Source organism: Brachycentrus maculatus, unplaced genomic scaffold (assembly GCF_059751285.1).
Source record: "Brachycentrus maculatus isolate JH-2025_06_01 unplaced genomic scaffold, ASM5975128v1 h1tg000600l, whole genome shotgun sequence".
NCBI lineage: Eukaryota > Metazoa > Arthropoda > Insecta > Trichoptera > Brachycentridae > Brachycentrus > Brachycentrus maculatus.
Window position 1 is genome coordinate 52,501 of NW_028281339.1, and position 21,871 is coordinate 74,371.

General features: G+C 32.9%; 2 protein-coding genes across 2 annotated transcripts in view; both read left to right on the plus strand.

Annotated features, from left to right (window-relative positions):
• The window catches only part of LOC148301161 (pancreatic triacylglycerol lipase-like), a 6,746-nt gene extending 311 nt beyond the window's left edge, over positions 1–6,435 (plus strand). The window contains exons 2-5 of the mRNA XM_088273722.1: positions 498–607; positions 1,798–2,068; positions 3,718–3,960; positions 5,032–6,435. Of these exons, the coding sequence (XP_088129848.1) occupies positions 498–607; positions 1,798–2,068; positions 3,718–3,960; positions 5,032–5,318 (911 nt within the window). The 3' untranslated portion in view covers positions 5,319–6,435. The remainder of the gene's footprint in view (positions 1–497; positions 608–1,797; positions 2,069–3,717; positions 3,961–5,031) is intronic.
• Positions 6,436–11,843: 5,408 nt separating this feature from the next.
• On the plus strand, positions 11,844–21,074 carry LOC148301162 (pancreatic triacylglycerol lipase-like). Its single transcript, XM_088273721.1, has 5 exons — positions 11,844–11,937; positions 13,033–13,142; positions 15,534–15,804; positions 18,149–18,391; positions 19,922–21,074. The coding sequence occupies exons 1-5, from the start codon at positions 11,844–11,846 to the stop codon at positions 20,206–20,208; spliced, it is 1,005 nt and encodes a 334-aa protein (XP_088129847.1). The 3' UTR covers positions 20,209–21,074.
• The last annotated feature ends 797 nt before the right edge of the window (positions 21,075–21,871 follow it).

The following is a 21,871-nucleotide window of genomic DNA, read 5'->3' on the forward strand; positions in this document are numbered from 1 at the left end:
TATATATCAAGCCACTGGTCAAACTTTTTACTTTGTAATAGATCTTTTCAGGTAAATCCTAGGTGTTTTTTCTCCATTTTAAAAATATTTAGAAGATATATTTAAAATAAATAATTAAACAATACCTTTTCTTCAAAATGCAAAAACAACACTTCCTACCCTGTAGCGGGTAAATATTAAGTTAAAAATATGCCGCTCTTGCTGGGATATAGTTCATTTTCAGGGCATTCCGAAAACACGTACAACTGAAAATTTACGATTTTTGATATATGACGTTGTTGAAAGGAGTGAGCAATATGGGAAATGCCTGAAAACATGATTTTTTATGAAGCTTAAAATTTGTTATATAAATATAAGTGCCTGCTTATTAAAAGCTTTCTCAATCCCAATTACAAATTTGGGTAATATCGGAATTGTAACTTTTTGGTGAGGACCTCTACCGATATGTTTCGTCAAGATGCGTTTTACATCTTTAATAATAAGTTTGATGTTCTCAGGTGCCGCTGCCAGAAAGCTGATAGGTCTGGACTATAACCAACTGAAAGGTTCATCAAGGGGACCGGACATGAATAAAATATCTCTTGACCTTTACACCACCAGTAATGTCGTAAGAAACTTTTCATTATTTATTATTTATATACAGTAAGTCCTCTACTTACTTGATCAATTCGTTCCAAAGGTTTTCGTGTAAGTTGAAATAAATAAAGTTGTAATTTTTTAGATATATTTATTTGTTTAAACTTCATGAACATAAAATAAATAAGTAGATTGACGGGCTTATTGCCAAAAAACAAAATCTACCTATCAACCAAAAACAGACAAGTGATATTGATCAAAACGTTTGATACCACATATAGCTGTTTGCAATCAGAAGGTAGATAGTACTTAAACATTTGAAAAAAAAAACAAAAATTACAAATTATGATAATAAAGAGGGCAAAGGAAAAATGAAGTTAAGGGAGGGAGGAAAAGGGAAAAACTAAGGGAGGAGGTTTGATGGACAGTTAGGATTCTAATGATAAATAGTAATATCTTTTAATGACGTTTCTTAAAGGTTAATTGAGAAGGTGTATTTTTTACAAGGAGAGGTAATTCATTCCATAGTCTGTCTATAAGAATCTATCATATAAGAAGCATATATCCCACGGAACCATTTCAGACACCTAATTTTAGTCGGGATAAAAATAATCAAATTTTTTAATACATTAATTTTGCGTTAATAATTAAGAAAATACATAATTATAGTAGGTAAAAAATAAAGGATAATATATCAACAAAAAGGACAGAATATTTAAATATTTTTCCATGGAAATTTTTGAAACATGGGTCCATAAAACGCTGAATAAAACGTTTTTTTTGGGAAAAAACTCCGAATTTTCCACAATCTGATACAAAAAATCTCTAACCTCTGAAAACTGACCGTTAGTTATAAAATATTTGATTGGAAAAGATTCCACAATATGTCAGAAGTTGAGATTAGTATTGTTTAATAGATTTATATTATCCACTGACACTTCGTGATGGAATTGCATTTTTAATTTATTATTAGATTAAAACCAATATTTTTAGCTTTTCCACTTTTTTATTTGACCAGCGACCGGGTTTCGTCGTTACCGACATCATCAGACTGGTCTGTCATCATCCAGTCTGATGATGTCGGTAACGACGAAACCCGGTCGCTGGTCAAATAAAAAAGTGGAAAAGCTAAAAATATTGGTTTTAATCTAATAATAAATTAGTATTGTTTAAGTAAAAACACCGCCCATGAAAGGGTTAACAGGGTAATATTGTTTTCAGGTTAATTTCCCGCTGCCCAGAGCTGTGGAAGCCTTGTCGGACCCTGGGTTCGACTGGAGTCTTCCTATAACCATAATACTCCATGGATTTTGGGACACAAATGCCACTGAGTCAAGCAAAGAATTGTCAAGAGCTCTTTTGCAAAAAGGAGGAACGAACGTTTTCTATCTGGATGCGAGCGAATATTATCATTTTATTTATTCAAGAGCTCACTCTTTTGTTCCGTTGATCGGGGAAGGATTAGCGGAGCAGTTGGTACTGTTCGTTGGAGGTTAGTAAATTTTGTTTAATTTGCAACATTTTGAGTGTGTCCAAATACTTGTTCACGAAATCTGGATTATCTCCAATTACTGGAGTCATTTTCTTATTATTCTTTGACATCTCATCAAAGATGAAGTAGAATATGGAAGTCTGGGCATTTACGGGGCTGACTTAATTGATGACATTACACACGTGTAACATTCACCAATTCTACCCATTATTGACAACCACACTAGTCGAATTCTCGGAAGTTCTCATGCTAATATAAGAGTTTCTGCTTAGTAAAAAGCTTCTTTACATCTCACCAATAGATGTCTCTAGTGAAGTTCTAGTGATTCAAGAACAAAGTTTCTAAATTGGTTCATATATATAGAACTTTCAAGAATTTGAGTAGAGTGGTTGTCAATAATGGGTAGAATTGGTGAATGTTACACGTGTGTAAAGTGATCATTTAAACCAGCCTATGACGGTCGTCAGCCACGTAAATGCCCAGACTTCCATGTTATTCTTCATCTTTGATGAGATGTTAAAGAAAAATATGAATTTTATTTAAACAAACTTAACATCACGTCGCTTTCTCGCAGACAGAGAGAATAAAACCCCACACATATCGCTCAGTCCTTTCAACAACGTCATAAATAAAAAACTTGATTTTTCAGGAGATCGTTTTCAATGTTTAAAAATATAATACAATGTATTAAAAATAAATATCAAGCCACTTATTGAACCTTTTACTGTGCAACAGATCTTTTCAGGTAAAACCTAAATGTTTTTTCTCCATTTAAATAAATATAAAGGATATTTAAAAAAAATATTAAACGATACCTTTACTTCAAAATGCAAAAACAACACTCACTGCCCTATAGCGGGTGAATATTACATTATAAGTATGCGGCTTTTGCAGGGATATAGTACATTTTCTGGACATTCCGAAAACATGCACAACTGAAAATTGACAATTTTTTTAAATTTGACGTTATTGAAAGGAGTGAGCGATAGCTGTATTTGCAAACAATCTTTGTCTCTTACATGTATCTCATCATACATACCCGCTGATCATTTCGACTCTTGACCTAACCACTTTCAAGTATTTGACATACTTTTTTTACGACGACTTTGCTCTTTACCACGTTCGAGAATTTTATATAGTTCATCATGCATAATTTTATTTGGTTTTTACATCTTCCGTTTTTAATTCTAACTATATATGTCTAAAAAAATTGTTTATTATTCTTTTTCCATTCATTCGATTCACCATATCAACATACCTATTATAAATGTATCGGTAAAGCATGTATCGCCTTGCATTTTTTCTTTATTTATAAAAGAAAACAATTTTATTTTAACCACCTTTTATTTGTACACTTTATACAATCGGTTTCGACAAGAACCTCGTCAACATGATGGTTTATGTACTAAATTCTAAAACATTGAAATACTCATATTTCATTACCCTTCCCTTACCAAAAACTTCCACGCACTCCGTACACTGTATATAATACATTTTATTGAAAACTATTGTGACACTTTTTTTGAGTTTGATTATGAAGTTAAATCGATTAAAACACTTGTCACAATAGATATTATCTTTTAAAGAAGTAAAATGTTAATCGAAATCAACCGAACTTGCAAACTAATTTATTTTATTTTATTGTACAGCTGGAATTGATCCCATGGACATTCACTTGATTGGCCATAGCCTCGGTGCCCATACTGCCGGGTCAGTAGGAAGACATTTCACTACCCTCACAGGATCTAAGATCAAGAAGATCAGCGGTCTTGATCCAGCAGGACCTTGCTTCAAATATGGTCCAGCTTTTGGCCTATTGGATCCCACTGACGCAACTTTCGTTAATGTTATACATACCAACGCAGAAGTTTTAGGAATTATCACTCCTTTAGGTATGTAACAAAGGATTAATTTCTAAACCTTAACACCTTCTCCATTAACTTTAAAGAAACGTCTGAGACATTACTATCTATTTACAACATTTTGAGTGTATCAAATACTTCTTCACAAAATCGGGATTATCTCCAATTTTAGGAGTTATTTTCATATTATTTTTAATGCTTCTTTTCATCTCACCAATAGATGTCTCTAGTGAAGTTCTAGTGATTCAAGAACAATGTTTCAATATTGGTTCATATATATATATATATATATATATATATATATATATATATATATATATATATATATATATATATATATATATATATATATATATTTATTTATATATATATATATATATATATATATATATATATATATATATATATTTATATATATATATATATAAATGAATATATATATATATATATATATATATATATATATATATATATATATATATATATATATATATATATATATATATATATATATATATATATATATATATATATATATATATATATATATATATATATATATATATATATATATATATATATATATATAAATATATCCATCTGCCTTAGTCCGCCTCCGTAGTGTTATGGTCAGCAGGCTCGGCTACCGTTCTGGAGGTCCCGGGTTCGATTTCCAAGTGGGGTAAAATAAATATAAGTGATTTTTTCACTGTAATATTTATTCAATATTACCCTGGACTGGTACCTGAAGCGGAGGGCTGATCACCTTCCTTCATGTGTCAACGATCAAGATAACACTGCGTTTATATGATGCAGTGCCCTATGCACCATCGCGCATGGGGTGCGGATATGGGTTTTATTATTTTATTATAGATATAGCTTCCAAGCTTCCAATAAAGCTTCCAAGAATTTAGTGCGGTTGTCAATAATGGGTAGAATTGGTGAATGGTACACTGTGTACAGTGATCACTTGAACCAGCCTATGACGGTTGTCAGCCCCGTAAATGCTCAGACTTCCATATTCTTCTTCATGAGATATCAAAAAATAATATGAAAAATTAACAATGTATTTAGGGTTTGATGAACTTCGTGTTTTTTCAGGTCATATAGATTTCTATCCCAATGGTGGATACTCTCAACCCGGGACATATGAACTCGGAGCCAGTCACGGACGTGTATGGGCGTTCTACGCGGAATCAGTCCTTTACCCTCAGAACTTTATAGCACTAAAATGTGACAGCTGGAAATCTTTCAAATCGGGTGCTTGTGCTGGTAACGATGAAGCTTTGATGGGACATGGAGCTTCGTCCGTAGATTCTGGAACCTATTATCTCAGGACCAAAGGATCGTCCTTGTATGGAATGGGAGCTGCAGGAATAGTACCTTAAAAATTCTTAATATCAACAGAACAATGCAGATTTTTAACTTCAAGTAATTCGTTTTTAAAAACCTAATTGGACGCCTGAAAAATCAAATTAAACGATTTGCAAATCAAATTGTTCGTTATATTGTTTTTTTACGAAAACAAGTTAGAATTTTCGAAAGTATATTCAAATCAGTTTTTTTTAAACATTTTTTCTTAAGAGGTCAAGGTATCTTACATCCCTCATATTAGGTCTATTGTGACCTCCCCTTGTATCACAGCTTACTCTCAAGACCTACATGAGTCATGTAGCTCACAACCTGTCTTAGTGATAAGAGATTCATCTTCTTAGAGTCCAGTAGTGATCCTCCTAGGATGTGACTTCATTTGCGAGCGAGTGCGTCACAATTATAGAGAATGCATACAAAATCTGCATACTGGGGAGTCATGAAGTCCAATTTTTCTATGAAGTTCGCATGATTCAATGTAGTGCTAAAAATCTTGTCTCTAAACTTCAGTACCTACCCATCGTGCGCACAGATTATGTCTTACTTGACGACTAACGCACTTCCTAGTCTTAGGAACAAAAGATATTCACACTGACGGTATATGTAGTACTAATATGAATACATGTTTAATTTTTTTTTTATAAAATACAATATTTCGTCCAAATGGTTTTGTAAAACGTGTAATTTGATTTGTAAGACGTCCAATTTGGTTTGTAAAATGTCTAATTTGATGTGAAGAATCGTATACAAGCAGAATGCTTTTAAGTCAAACAAATTATTGCGTTATTTTTGACAGTTCTTTTTTCGATTAAATGGCAATCAAATTAAGTATTTTATTGAAACATGATTTCAAGTACTTTAATTTTTTTTTTTAAATACATTCCAGATTCAAAAAACAATTCGGCACAAAGTAAAAGCCTTCTGCCTGTATTTCCTTGACTCTAGACTCTTTATGTATGTTAAGCATTTTTTTGGTGTTTTGTTAATAATATTTAATTGGTTTTTTGTTGAAAATACTATTGTTGGAAAAGGTTCATGCATTCATGACAAAAAATTTATATTTTATGTTATTTTATTAGTTTTCTACCGCACTATTAAAATAATTCTTTAAAATAAATAAATGCAAATATGCCAGTATTTAATTTTTGTAAGTGTGTGATCAGTCCTATGGTAATGACGTGTAGTATTGTTTTTATGCTGTTGTAGTGATTGTCCTGACGAAGAGACGGGTACGTCTCGAAACCGGTAAAAAAATCTTCGTGGTTATACACTTATATTACTAACATTTTTGAAAAAAGAGTTATAGCATAAATAAATCATTAATTACCGAACAAATAAAAAAATGAATTTTAAGTAGATTATGCAAATTTCAGTTCTTATAGAGCAAGAACGAATTTATTTTTTTAAAGAAGTATGAAATAGAAAAAAACAATAAATGCCACAGATTTTCAAAAACTATTTAAGTGATTTATTCAAACAAAAGATGTTATTCACAGTTTATATTAGTTATTTGAAAATGAGTGAGAGTCCAAGGCAAGCTCAAATTTGCTAAATTGTTGTACAACTAATATTACAAGTAGTTAGATCATAAACAATGCCCAATTAAATTTCTGAAATACAGATAAGAAGACTTTCAATTCTGAACGTTTTTATATACATTTTTTTAATATCTTATTTGATCAAACTCAGAATAACAAATATTTTCGTTGTGTCGGGTTGTGGTCCCGTGGTTAGTGCGCGGACTCTTAAGTCAGAGTTTCTCGGTTCGAACCCACACTTTGATAAAAGAGATACCTATACCTATTTCTAATAATTAGCCGCTGAGGCTCACATAAATCGTGATAAAACGCGATATATATAAATATATATATATATATATATATATATATATATATATATATATATATATATATATATATATATATATATATATATATATATATATATATATATATATATATATATATATATATATATATATATATTGTATATATATATATATATATAAATATATATATATATATATATATATATATAAATATACATATATAAATATTTATATATATATATATATATATATATATATATATATATATACAATAATAATAATAATAAAACCCTTATCCGCACCCCAATGGTGCATAGGGCACTACGTCATATAAACGCAGTGTTATCTTGATCGTTTACACATGAAGGAAAGGTGATCAGCCCTCAGTCCAGGGTTATATTGAATAAATGTTAGAGTGAAAAATTCACTTATATTTATTTGACCCCCCATGGGAATCGAACCCGGGACCTCCAGTATGGTAGCCGAGCGTGCTGACCATTACACTACGGAGGCGGACAAAAGATAGTTGTACCTAAAATTAAACTTCGACTTCGATAATTTTCGTAAAAAAAACATTATAATCACATGCGTACCACTTTAAAGTAGGTGACGTCTTATCGATAAAAAATAATGTTTTCGTATATTTAATACATCGTCGGAGGAGAATTAAATAGTGATAAGTGACCATTTTACACACTTTTCTTCGAATAAAAATATTTGGCTACTATTAAATTATTCAAACTAACCGACCATCACGCCGCTTGCCGCAGGGGTAAGCAGAGGTAATAGAACGCCACACCATCTGTCTTAGCAAATAATTTTTGCTTTTTTCACATCCATGCATGTATTCCTACCCACCGATTATTCCGATTCATGACCTAACCACGCACGAGTATTTGAAATACTTGCACACGAGTATTTGTTTTCCTCAGTCTTCTTCCGCTTCTATTATCAACCACATTCCCCTCATAAATAAGTGTTAATATTCTTTCTTCACTCATTCGATTCAACTGCCCAAACTATCTCAGCACACCCTACTTCTCGCCGTATCAATCTGTTTTACCAAACAGTTTTTGCCTCTTCCACATTCGTGCACCTCCTAATAAATCTTCTTTCTTCAAACCCTTATCCGCACCCTATTGGCGCATAGGGCACTGCATCTTATAAACGCAGTGTTATCTTGATCATCAACACGAAAGAGAGGTGATCAGCCCTCCGCTTCAGATACCAGTCCAGGGTAATATTGCATAAATATTAGAGTGAAAAAATCACTATTATTTATCTAACCTCCATTGGCAATCGGACCCGGGACCTCCAGGATGGTAGCCGAGCGTGCTGACCATGGAGGCGGACATACATACCCGCCGATTATTCCGAGTTTTCTCGTTAGTCCTTTGCTTCTATTACCAAACAGATTTCCCTCATAAATTTATTAAAACGACTAATATTTTTGTATTTTTTAAATGTAGCTTAAACAAAATCAGTGCACTGAAATCATTTATGGCAAATAAAAACCTATCAGCAGAAGCTAAACTGGCAGTGCACAACGTAGTCCTGGTTCCAACTCTAATGTATGGAAGTGAAACATGGAGTTGGCAAACGAAGGATGAAAGTAGACTGAATGCAGTCGAAATGCGATCTCTCAGAAGAATGTGCGACAAAACGATGTTTGATAGATGTGCGAATAGTGAAATAAGAAAAGAATGCAAAGCTGAGATAAGCATTATCGATAAAATTAAGAAAGGTGTGTTGAGATGGTTTGGACATGTAGAACGAATGAGTGAGGAAAGAATGGTAAAACAAATTTATGAGGCGAATGTTAGCGGGAAAAGAAGCAGAGGAAGACCGAAAAAAACATGGCACGATCATGTATGCCAAATACTTGAAAGTGGTCAGATTAGGAGTCGTAACAATCGGCGGGTATGTATGAGGAGATGCATGAACGTGGAAGAGGCTAAGAATTTTTGCAAGGACAGAGTGGTGTGGCGCTCTATTCTCTCTGCCTACCCCTGCGGGGAAGCGGCGTGATGGTTAGTTAGTTTTTATTTTTAGCTTAAACAATTTGTCGCTTAGATACATCACTAGTAAAGTCACGAAAATTAATAAGATATATACTTAGTTATAAAATGATATATAAAATGTAGATTAGTTTGCTTGAAAATTACAATTCACAAATAGCAAAATTACTTACATGTGAAAAAAATAGCTTATTATTTTCACTGTGTACACATTACATATCGCTCACTCCTTTCAAGAACGTCATAAATAAAAAATCGTCAATTTTCAGTTGTGCATGTTTTGGGAATGCCCAGAAAATGTACTATATCCCAGCAAAAGAGGCATATTTTTAACTTAACATTTGCCCGCTACAGGGCGAAAAGTGTTGTTTTTGCATTTTGAAGAAAAGGTATTGTTAATTTTTTTTTTTTAAATCTACTAAATATTTTTCAAAATGAGAAAAAATATTCAGGTTTTAGCTAAAAAGATCTGTTGCACAGTAAAAAGTTCAGTGAGTGACTTGATATTTATTTTTAATACATAGTATTATATTTACAACATTTTGAGTATGTCCAACTTGTTCACAAAATCTGGATTATCTCCAATTACAGGAGTTATTTTCATATTAATCTATTATTAATTTATTACATCTCACCAATAGATGTCTCTAGTGAAGTTTTAGTGATTCATGAACAAGGTTTCTAAATTAGTTCATATATATAGAACTTCCAAGAATTTGAGTAGTGTGGTTGTCAATAATGGGTAGAATTGGTGAATGTTACACGTGTGCAAAGTGATCACTTAAACCAGCCTATGACGGTCGTAAGCCCCGTAAATGCCCAGACTTCCATATTCTTCATCTTTGATGAGATGTCAAAAAATAATAGTATTATATTTTTAAACTTAAGAAACGTTTTCCTGAAAAATCAAGTTTTTTGATTAATGACGTTCTTGAAAGGAGTGAGCGATATGTACATATGTTTTATGAAAAATATGTTTATACGATGGAAAGAAAAATTCAATTTTGCTTAAAACTTTACAGGTAGTTCAATTCAGTGATTCTCCACAACAGGTATATTATTTTTATTTGCCAAACGTTTATGACATTTTTTTATTATTTAGATATAGTTGGTATTATAAAATAAACCACTTTTATAAAATCAATTGAGACACGTGTTTTTCATTATTTTTTATACAATTTAATACAATTTCTACACATTTCTACTTAATCCAATCTTGTAATTTTATTTACAACATTTTTGGTTTCCCAAATACTTGTTCACAAATCTGGATTATCTCCTATTATAGGGTTTATTTTTCATATTATTTTTTGACATCTCGTCAAAGATATTCTTTGAATTCATTGATGAGATGTCAAAAAATGATCTCTTATCATTGAAGATAATCCAAATTTTCGGACAAGTATTTGGACGCACTCAAAATGTTGTAAATGATTTGTACATATTTTTTTAATGGTCACGGTTGTAGGAACCTCATATCGCTCACTCCTTTCAAGAACGTCACAAATAAAAAAACTCAATTTTTCAGGAGAATGTTTTTAAAATTAAAAATATAATACAAAGCTGTAAAAATAAATATCTAGCCACTTTTTGAACTTTTTACTGTGCAACAGATCTTTTTAGGTAAAACCTAAAGGTTTTTTCTCCATTTGAAAAATATTTAATATATTTAAAAAATAATTAAACAATACCTTTTCTTCAAAATGGAAAAAAACTTCACTTTCTGCCCTGTAGCGGGTAAATATTAAGTTAAAAATATGCCGCTTCTGCTGGGATATAGTATATTTTCTGGGCATTCCAAAAACATGCGAAACTGAAAATTAACGATTTTTGATTTATGAGGTTCTTGAAAGGAGTGAGTGATATGCACTCTTTAAAAATAAATTAATCAAATTATTCATTAGGAAAATTCTTCTTCTTTTTCCTGGCTCTCAACCTATCTTTTTTTTCACTATTAAGGTCTCCTCGACTTCTCCTCGACCTCAGGTTGTAAGTCCTTCTTTCTTGGGCATCGTCACATAGGCCATAGCTTGTATCTTTCTGCAGCATCCATGAATTCTTGGTCTGCCTCTAGATGTCTTTCGAAGAAGATCTTTCCGGGTTTATAATGTGTTCAGGATCTTTGCGTCCTTTACTATTGATGTCTGTTACACGCAGAATTCCAAGAATGCTTGAACTATTTTTTTGTCTCTAAGGGACCTCTGGCTTACCATCTAAGCATTTGCATTTCAGCAGCAACCTTAGAGAATATTATTTAACTTATATGTTTAGTTATGCGTATGTAATATCGCTTACTCCTTTCAAGAACGTTATAAATCAAAAATCGTCAATTTTCAGTTGTGTATGTTTTTAGAACAGAAAATGTCCTAGCAAAAGAGGCAAATTTTTAACCTAATATTCACCTGCTACAAGGCAAAAAGTGTTGTCTTTTTCTTTTTGAAGAAAAGGTATTGTTTAATTATTTTTTTAAATATACTATAAAATTTTTGTAACTGAGAAAAAACCTTCAGGTTTTACCTAAAAGATCTGTTGCACAGTAAAAAGTTCAGTAAGTGGCTTGATATTTATTTTTAACTCATTATATTATATTTTTAAACATTATAAACGTTCTCCTGAAAAATCAAGTTTTTTTATTTATGACGTTCTTTAAAGGAGTGAGCGATATGTTATTTATAATTTTGTATTTTTTTTTAGAAATGAAGACACATTACATTGCCTTGATATACTGTGCTTTGCAGCTGGTAGGGCTAGCAAATGGAGGTTTACAAGTTTTCTTACAGGAAAAAAATTGTAAGTGGATTGATGTGTTATAAAGGTGTCTTTTTTTAGAGGTATACTGCGTTTTAATGCGCTGAAAACCGGCTTTGTACTTGCACGTACAAAAGCTAGAGTCATCTATCGGCAAGCGGCTTTTTCATGTGCATATACCTATTATAAGTTACAAAAAATTGAGGAATACGGTTTTCAATCATGGGTAGAATGTTAACAAGCCTTTAAATAGTCATAATTGACAACCGCACTACTCAAATTCTTGGAACGTGTATATATATGATCCAATTTCGAAAAGTCCTGTTTGATTCACTAGAGATATCTTTTGAAAGAAGCTTTTTATTGAGCGGAAACTTTTTTATTTGTATGTGAAGTCCAATGTGAATAAGTATTTGCATACACTCAAAATGTTGTATATAAATTAACTGGTCAAATATAAGATGAAATAACAAAATGAAAAATATGTTTTCTAGCGTTTCTCGTGTATGTGATTACAATTCAGGATTCGGACCTCAGACACAAATGAAAAAGTTTCTGCTCAGTAAAAAGCTTCTTTCATTTTACCAAAAGATGTATCTAATGAAATTCTAGTAATTCAAGCACTATGTTTCAAAAATTTAATCATAAATATTATTTATTGATTCGGAATTAACTTTGTGGAATGACATGATTATTTTAATAAAAATTAAGCACTTGAATAATCCACTGAATTGAGTTTTATTTTTATTTACGACTAGTTTCGAAAACGACGATTGTTTTCATCTTCTGGTACAAATTAAAACTGAATTTTGAATATGTTTTAATTTGTACCAGAAGATGAAAACAATTGTCGTTTTTGAAACTAGTCGTAAATAAAAATAAAACTCAATTCAGTGGATTATTCAAGTGTTTAATTTTTATTAAAATTTAATCATATGTATAGAAGTTCCAAGAAGTTAAACCAGCTTATGACGATCGTCAGCCCCGTAAAAGCCCAGACTTCCATATTTTTCTTCATCTTTATTGTGATGGCAAAATGTTAACATTTTTATTTATAAAGATCTGTATCGTCGAGGAAACTAGTGTTTTGCTAGATGAAACTTCTCACATCTCCTCTAATATGTTTGATATTCCCAGGTGCCGCTGTCAGAAAGCTAATTGGTTTGGACTACGATCAATTAAAAGGTTCATCAAGGGAACCGGATATGAGCAAAGTGTCTCTCGACCTTTACACCAACGATAATATCGTAAGAAACTTTTCATTATTTATTATCATTTAGGGTTGGCGCGTGGCAGAGGCATTGCTTTAATCATGGGATAAAACGCAAACTGATACAAATTGAACATTAAAAAAAATCTCATGGAATATTATGATAAATAAGACGTTTTCAACTCCATCCCTTCCAATTCAGACAGGAAAAAATCCTGGATCATGGCTAGGTACCGTGCTAAAGTGACTGTAGCCGCCATGACTATAGCCGAATAGAACATCACGAGATTTGATCATATACGAGTATATATCGTAATCATACATGTCCGCCTCCGTAGTGTAATGGTCAGCACGCTCGGCTACCGTTCTGGAGGTCCCGGGTTCGATTCCCAAGGGGGGTAAAATAAATATAAGTGATTTTTTTCACTGTCATATTTATTCTATATTACCCTGGACTGGTACCTGAAACGGAGGGCTGATCACCTTTCCTTCATGTGTAAACGATCAAGATAACACTGCGTTTATATGACGCAGTGCCCTATGCACCATTGGGGTGCGGATAAGGGTTTTATATAAACATGCAGGAGAAGGTGACCAAGTGCATTTTTTATAAAAACGTTATCATTGACTATTTGATATCTTACTAGCTTAATAATACCCTGAAAAAAATCCCAAAGGATTTTAACTTATAAAGTAGAAAAATAATAAAAAGACTTGTTAAAAATGACTAACTGCATTGATATTTATTTTCTTGCCAAGCAAAAGTGACTTAAATGGCCCTCCAGCACATTTTCCATTTTGTTAGTTGGTCACTTTCTCCTGTACGACTGCGATATGTATATATTGACTTTCAGAATTTGATTAATGTAATTGTCAATCATGGGTAGCATGGTGAACGTTACACGTGTGTAAAGTGATCACATAACACGTTAACTTCTAGTGTCAGCCACCGGTGGCTGTCACATGGCATTTTAATTGCATCTCTTTGGCCACCGGAGGCTGACACTTTGTAAACTTTATAAAATTTAAGAACTTTGTTTTAACCAATTTTTTATTATCAGTACACTTTAACCTTCCGGTTTCGACAAGAACCTTGTCATCATCATGTTTTAGAACAAGGTTCTTGTCGAAACCGATACGTTAAAGTGTACTAACAATAAAAAAATGGCTAAAACAAAGTTCTTTAATTTTACAAAGTTTGTAAAATGTACCAAAGTATCTGCGAAAACATTTAAAAAATTATACTTTGTACTTTATATTGAATTTATATGACAATATAATGTACAAAGTGTCAGCCTACGGTGGCTGATATTTGATTTTATAAAGTTTATAAAATGTGCCACAAAGTATCTGCGAAAACATTCAAGAAATGATACTTTGTACTGTATATTGAATTTATATGACAATATGAAGCGTCAACCTACGGTGGCTGACGAGACGCAATTAAAATGCCTTGTGTCAGCCACCGGTGGCGACACTGCAGTCAAAATGTTAACCAGCGTTTGACAGGCACCAATCCCAGATTGCATATTTTTCTTCATCCATATTGAGATGTCAAATATGTAAAATAACTCCCTAGTGGAGAAACCCGGATTTGTGAAGTGTTGAGACCCACTCAAAGATGTGACTAAATGTAAGATTTTTTGTAACAAATTCCTTGTCAGACGATCGTCTTTGGATAAAAACTTAATAGTCAAATAAAACAAAGAAGCTTCATGGAAAAACAAATGCTAAGATGCACTACCCTGTTTGGTAGCGAGGGTGACCTCCTCTCGGCGATTCAAAGACAGGCGGGGGCCATGTTTCAAGGCCAGTTCCAGGGGCTTGCAAAGTAAAGTAGAAGAATTAAGTTCGTTCAAGAAAAGGGTCAGAAATTTGGCATAGCCTAGGTGACGTTGTCCATGATAAAAGGACCTTCAACCTGAAGACGAGAACAGATCGCTCACTCCTTTCAAGAACGTCAAAAATCATAAAATGTGATTTTTCAGGAGAACGTTTTTAAAGTTGAAAAATATAATACGATTTATTAAAAATAAATATCAAGGCACTTATTGAACTTTTTACTGTGCAACAGATCTTTTTAGGTTAAACCTGAAGGTTTTTTCTCCATTTGAAAAATAACTAGTTTATTTAAAAAAAATATGATTCAACAAAACTTTTTCTTCAAAATGCAAAAACAACACTTTCTGCCCTGTACCGGGTAAATATTAAGTTTAAAATATGCCTATTTACTGGGATATAGTACATTTTCTGGGTATTACGAAAACATGCATAACTGAAAATGGACAGTTTTTGATTTATGACGTTCTTGAAAGGAGTGAGCGAGATGACACCAATAGTTTGCAAAGATGATGAGTTAGAATGCAGCTATGAAGAAGAATATTTTTGTAACAAATTATTAAGATTAACGGGTTAAAATCATTTCCAGGTTAATTACCCGCTAACCAGCGCAGTGGACGCGTTGTCAGATCCTGGGTTCGACTGGAGTCTTCCTGTAACTGTAATAATCCATGGATATTGGGACAGAAATTACACTGACGATAGCAAAGAATTGTCAAATGCATTTTTGCAAAAAGGAGGAACGAACGTTTTCTATCTGGATGCTAGCAAATATTACCACACCTGGTATCCGAAAGCTCACGCTCTTATCCCGTTTGTAGGGGAAGGATTAGCGGAACAATTGGTGCTGTTCGTCGCAGGTTTATGAAATTTAATTTATACTCACTATTCATCACATCGCTTCCTCGCAGACAGAGAGAAAATATAACATCACACCAATCTGTCATTGCAAAAAATCTTTGGATCTTCCATGCATCTCCTCATACATACCCGCTGATTATTCCGACTCCTGACCTGACCACATTCAAGTATATATTTATTTGACATACTTTCACCACAAGATTTTAAGTGTGTCTAAATACTTGTTCACAAATCTGGATGATCTCTAATTATAGGAATTTTTTTCATATTATTTTCTGACATAAATATGAAAAATACTCCTATGATTGGAGATAATCCAGATTTGGGAACAAGTATTTGGACACACTCAAAATGTTGTAAATAAATTATCTGGTCAAATTATAAGCAAAAATTGTAAAAATGAAAATGATATTTCTGGCGTTTCTCATGTGTGTGATTATAATCCAGGATTCAGACCTCACATGATAATAAAAGAATTTCTGTTCAATAAAAAAGCTTCTTTTCATCTCACCAATAGATGTCTCTAGTGAAGTTCTAGTGATTCAATAACAATGTTTCTGAATTGTAATTAAAACATATAGAAGTTCCACGAATTTGAGTAGTGTGGTTATCAATAATGGGTAGAATTGGTGAATGTTACACGTGTGTAAAGTGATCACTTAAACCAGCCTATGACGGTTGTCAGCCCCCTTAATGCACAAACTTCCATATTCTTCTTCATCTTTGATAAGATGTCAAAAATAATACTTTCATCACGCCAAGTTTTCCTCAGAATTGTTCATGTTTTCACTGATAAAAAATAATAAATAGTTTCCAGTCCCTTTTCATTCTTCAACGTCCCGAGGGCACAACTCTAAAATTTAAAATATAAGGTACTTGATAATGATACTAAATGTATCGACATACAAAACATTTTTCAACAAATTTTATGAAATGGGTATTTGTACCAAGTTAAATTTAAACTAAAAATATATGGGTATTTCTACAAAGTTACTGCCGAATCAATTAACGGAACAAAGTTTTTGGTAGTTCTGATAACTATTTTTCTTTTGAATATTTTTTAAATCACATTTTACCCATCAAACTTCATCGATTGATTTGGCAGCCATTTTGTTGTCACATAATCTTAAATTTGGCTTTTGCTTGGTATATAACACTTTTCACTAAAATCTATTGTGACGCTTTTGGAGTTTGATAATGATGTGGAATGGGTCGAAACAAGTGTCACAATAGATATCATTTTTTAAAGAAGCAAAATAAAAATGAAAATGAATCCAACTAGTCAATCAATTTACTAATTTTTATATTTTTCAAAATATATTACATACATAAGTCATATATACATATAATATTCCCGATGAGTAATTTATAAGGATATTGAGAGAAGAGTGAATGCAGGGAATAGAATAAATTGTGCTTTTAACAGAGTGATTGGGAATAAGAAAATGTCCATGGAAGCCAAGCTAGCGGTTCACAACGGCGTGCTAGTACCGACACTAATGTATGGAAGCGAAACATGGAACTGGCAAAGAAAGGATGAAAGCAGAGTGAACGCTGTTGAAATGCGCTCCCTCAGACGAATGTGTGGAAAATCATTGTATGACAGAATTAAATAAGACGATATAAGAAAGGAATGTAAGGCTGAACGAGGAATAATTGAAAAGATTAGGAAGAGCTCTTTGCGGTGGTACGGACATGTGGAGCGAATGGATAGCGAGAGAATGCCTAAGAAAATATATGTGGCGAATGTGAGAGGGAAAACAGAACGTGGACGACCGAAAAAGACTTGGCACGATCAGATCAATCAGAACCTAAAATCTGGCGGTGTCAAAAGTCTGCGTAATCGGAGGGCATGTATGACTAGATGTATGGATGTGAAGGAGGCGAGGAGTGTATGTCAGGACAGAAGAGTGTGGCGTTTCATCCTCTCTGCTTACCCCTGCGGGGAAACGGCGTGATGGTAGTAGTAGTAGTAATTTCTATTTCACATTTTGGGACATGAGATTGCGGTTAACAAGACTGGAACACAAATAATAAAGTAACAAAAAAGGTTTTTTTTTAAATAACCAAAACTAATACTAATACATGGCAAAATATGACATTAAACAGGTTTAATAAATATTCATTAGAAGCATATTTAAAAGAAATAAATGAAAAAAACATAAGGTAAGAAATATATTTAAAATAAACAAATGAGAAAATATAAAAAAAGCATAAGGTAAAAACAAAATAAGAAAATATAACTAACCACTACGTATATATTTTTCCATAAAGTACTTTTTCAGTTCATTTATTTTGGATCCCCGAATGGGTTCTTTTAATTAAATTTATTTTATTGTACAGCTGGAATTGATCCCATGGATATCCATGTGATTGGTCATAGCCTCGGTGCCCATACTGCCGGAGTAGCAGGAAGACACTTCACTACCCTCACAGGATCTAAGATAAAGAAAATCACTGGCCTTGATCCGGCAGGACCTTGTTTCAAATATGGTCCAGATTTTCGCTTATTGGATCCCAGTGATGCATTTTTCGTTTCTGTTATACATACCAACGCAGAGGTATTTGGAATCATCACTCCAATTGGTAAGTATCAAACCCTTTATTTCTAAACCGTAATATGCTTCATCTTCGGGAATTGCACCAGCATAACCATGCTTCAAAAATGGTCCAGATTTTGGTTTTGTTGGATTTCACTAACTAACTTTGGTCTTGCAATATTTTGAGTGTCTCCAAATACTTGATCACAAAATCTGTTATTTTTCAAATTACAGGAGTTATTTTCATATTATTTTTTGACATCTCATCAACGATGAAGAAGAATATGGAAGTCTGGGCATTTACGGGGCTGACGACTGTCATAGGCATGTTTAAGTGATCATTTTACACATGTGTAACATTCATCAATTCTACCCATTATTGACAACCACACTACTGAAATTCGTGGAAGTTCTATATATATGAATTAATTTTGAAACACTTCTTGAATCACTAGAGTTTCACTAGAGACATCTATTGGTGAGATGAAAATAAGCTTTTTATTGAGCAGAAACTCTTTTATTGGTATGTGAGGTCCGAATCCTGGATTATAATCACACGCATGAGAAACGCCAGAAAATATAATTTTTTTATTATTTGAGCTTAAAATTTCCATATTCTTTTTCATCTTTGATGAGATGTCAAAAAATAATATGAAAATAACTCCTGTAATTGGAGATAATCCAGATTTTGTGTATTTGGACACACTCAAAATGTTGATAACTTTAGTCTTCATTATACATACCGACTCAGAGGTATTTGGACTTTCCACTACAGTAAGTTGGTATTAATTTTTAAACCATAAAATTATTCTTCTTCGCAAACTGCACCTGTTACACTTTTCTGAAATGGTTAAGTATAATAAAATACAATAAGTGTTGAGGTCCTCACCAAAACGTTACATTTCCATTATAAATTATTTTAAGTAATCAGGAATTCTAGTTTGTAAAATTGTTACGTTTTGGTGCGATTAAATGATTTCATATTGGTTTAAAATGATTAAGGAAACACTTGTTTTTATACCACTCGAGTAACAAGTGTTTCCTTAATCGTTTTAACATATCTTACCACAAAGCAAATGCCGAAACAATTAATTAAATATCATATTGGTTTAACACAGGATTGGTCACGTTTTCTCGCAATTTTAATTAATATTTCGATGAAATACAGTAAACATTAGCATTTAAAGGAATTTTAACTTTTTGGTAATCACCTCAACAAGTGCTTAGTTTTTATTAATTGCCAGATTAATTTTATTTAATCTGTGACGTGGTAGAGCAAATTGCTTGGCTGAAGTGGAAATGGGCCGGTCACATAGCCAGAATGACCGACGACAGATGGACGAAACGCGTTCTGGTGTGGGAGCGAGGAATCAGAGGCCTCAAGGACGTCCACCGATGAGATGGGTGGACGACATCAGGAAGTTTGCTGGAAGACAGTGGATGGGGACGGTGCAGGATCGGGAGGAGTGCAGGCGGAAGGGGGAGGCCTATGTCCAGCAGTGGACCTCAACGGGCTGATAATGATGAATTGACAAAAAATAAGGTATATGGATTTGATGAAAGTCGATTTTTTTAGGTCAGCTGGATTTCTATCCCAATGGTGGATATTCTCAGCCCTGCGCATTAAAACTTGGAGGTAGTCACAGACGTGTCTGGTCGCTCTACGCGGAATCAGTCCTTTACCCTCAGAACTTCATAGCAATAAAATGTGACAGCTGGAAATCTTTCAAATCTGGTGCTTGTGCTGGAAACGATCAAGCCTTAATGGGACATGGAGCGTCGTCCGTAGATTCTGGAACCTATTATCTCAAGACCAAAGGAAAGTCCTTGTACGGAATGGGTGCAGCAGGAATAGAACCATAATACATTCTTAATATCGACAGAAAAGTACAGGTTTTTAACTTCAAACCATATTGACGCCTTACAGATCAAATTGGACGTTTCACAAATCAAATTTGACGTTTAAAAAAGTTGGACTTTCTGTTACATTTTGTAAAAAAGTTTCTTTTAAAAATATATTCAAAGCAGTTCTGATTCAAAGTAGAGTCAAAAATCTTGTCTGAAAATTTAAGTACACATTGCACGCACTGGCTATGACAGCGCGCTGCGCAGGCTTGCCAACTTGACGACTATCGCACTCGCTAGTCTTAGGAATAAAAGATGTGGGCGGGTATTCACACTGACTTTATGTAGTACTAATACGATTTTTTTTAGTTCTAATTTTTTAAGAAAACATAATATGACGTCCAATCACTTCTGTGAAACGTGTAATTTGAAGTGAAAAACCGTATTTTAGCAAAATGCTATAAGTCGAACAACCGTATTTTAAGATTTTTATAATCAGTTTTTAAAATTCCCGTTCTTTTTTCCATAAAATGATAATCGTTTAAGTGTTTCAGTATAATGTGATTTCGTATATTTTTTACCATTTTTATTTAATAATTAAAACGTAATTTTGTTTTAAAATCACTATAATAATTTTGATATAATATTGTGATTTTAAGACAAAGTGACATTTTTATTATAAAATGGAAAATCACAAAGTTGGTGCTTCAAATATATTTAAAAAATATATATTTAATACATTTCAGAGCCAAAAACAAATTTGGAATAAAGTATAAGCCTTGTGCCTGTATTCTCTGTCAAGACTTTTAATATGTGTTTGGATTTTTTTTTGGTTTTTAGTTGGTTACATTTGATTGTTCTTTTGTAGAAAAAACTATTATTGGAAAAGGTATATAATATATGTTGTTATGAAATTAAATAAAAAATAAATTTTCATATTATGTATTTTATTAATTTTCTACCACTCTAAAAAAAAATTTTTGACATAAATAAATACAATATTCGAGTGTTTAAATTGTTGCCCATAAATAAGAACTTACCCTGCATAAAAGTTTTGATAAAATTGTTTTGATAGATTTGACCTTACAAAGAAATGTCCATATTGAAAAAAATATAAACCCATCTTTACTCCTATTCCTACCTGCAACTATCATTAATCTATTCAATTACTCTCACCCCATATCCTATGTAGTTAACCTTTCTCATAATGATCATGAAATCACACGCGATCCGAAGCGGGGTACCAAAATACCTCAGTTCATATTTGTATGGAAATCGTAGTACACAGCTAAGTAGTACTTTGAAGTACGCGCGCCACCAAGTGCCGACTGACGGAGGCCATCCGGTAAGTGAGAGGCTGGAAATCGGATCAAACGAAAGGGGAATAAGATTATTATCTTATTGGAACGAATGTGTGATGATATATGGACGAAAAAGATGCTTGACTGGAGGCCTAGAACAAGACGCAGAAGCTTGGGTAGGCCCAAGACAAGATGGTTCGATGACATTAGGAAAGTGGCGATGGTGGGCCTACACTGGAAAAGATTTGCGTCCAATAGAGAACTGTGGAAGTCCAAAAGGGAGGCCTTTGTTCAATACTGGACACGAAAAGAAGGCTGAAGGAAATATGCAATCATTGGGTGTGGAAGAGGGTATAAAGAAGAATTTTGGAATACTCTAA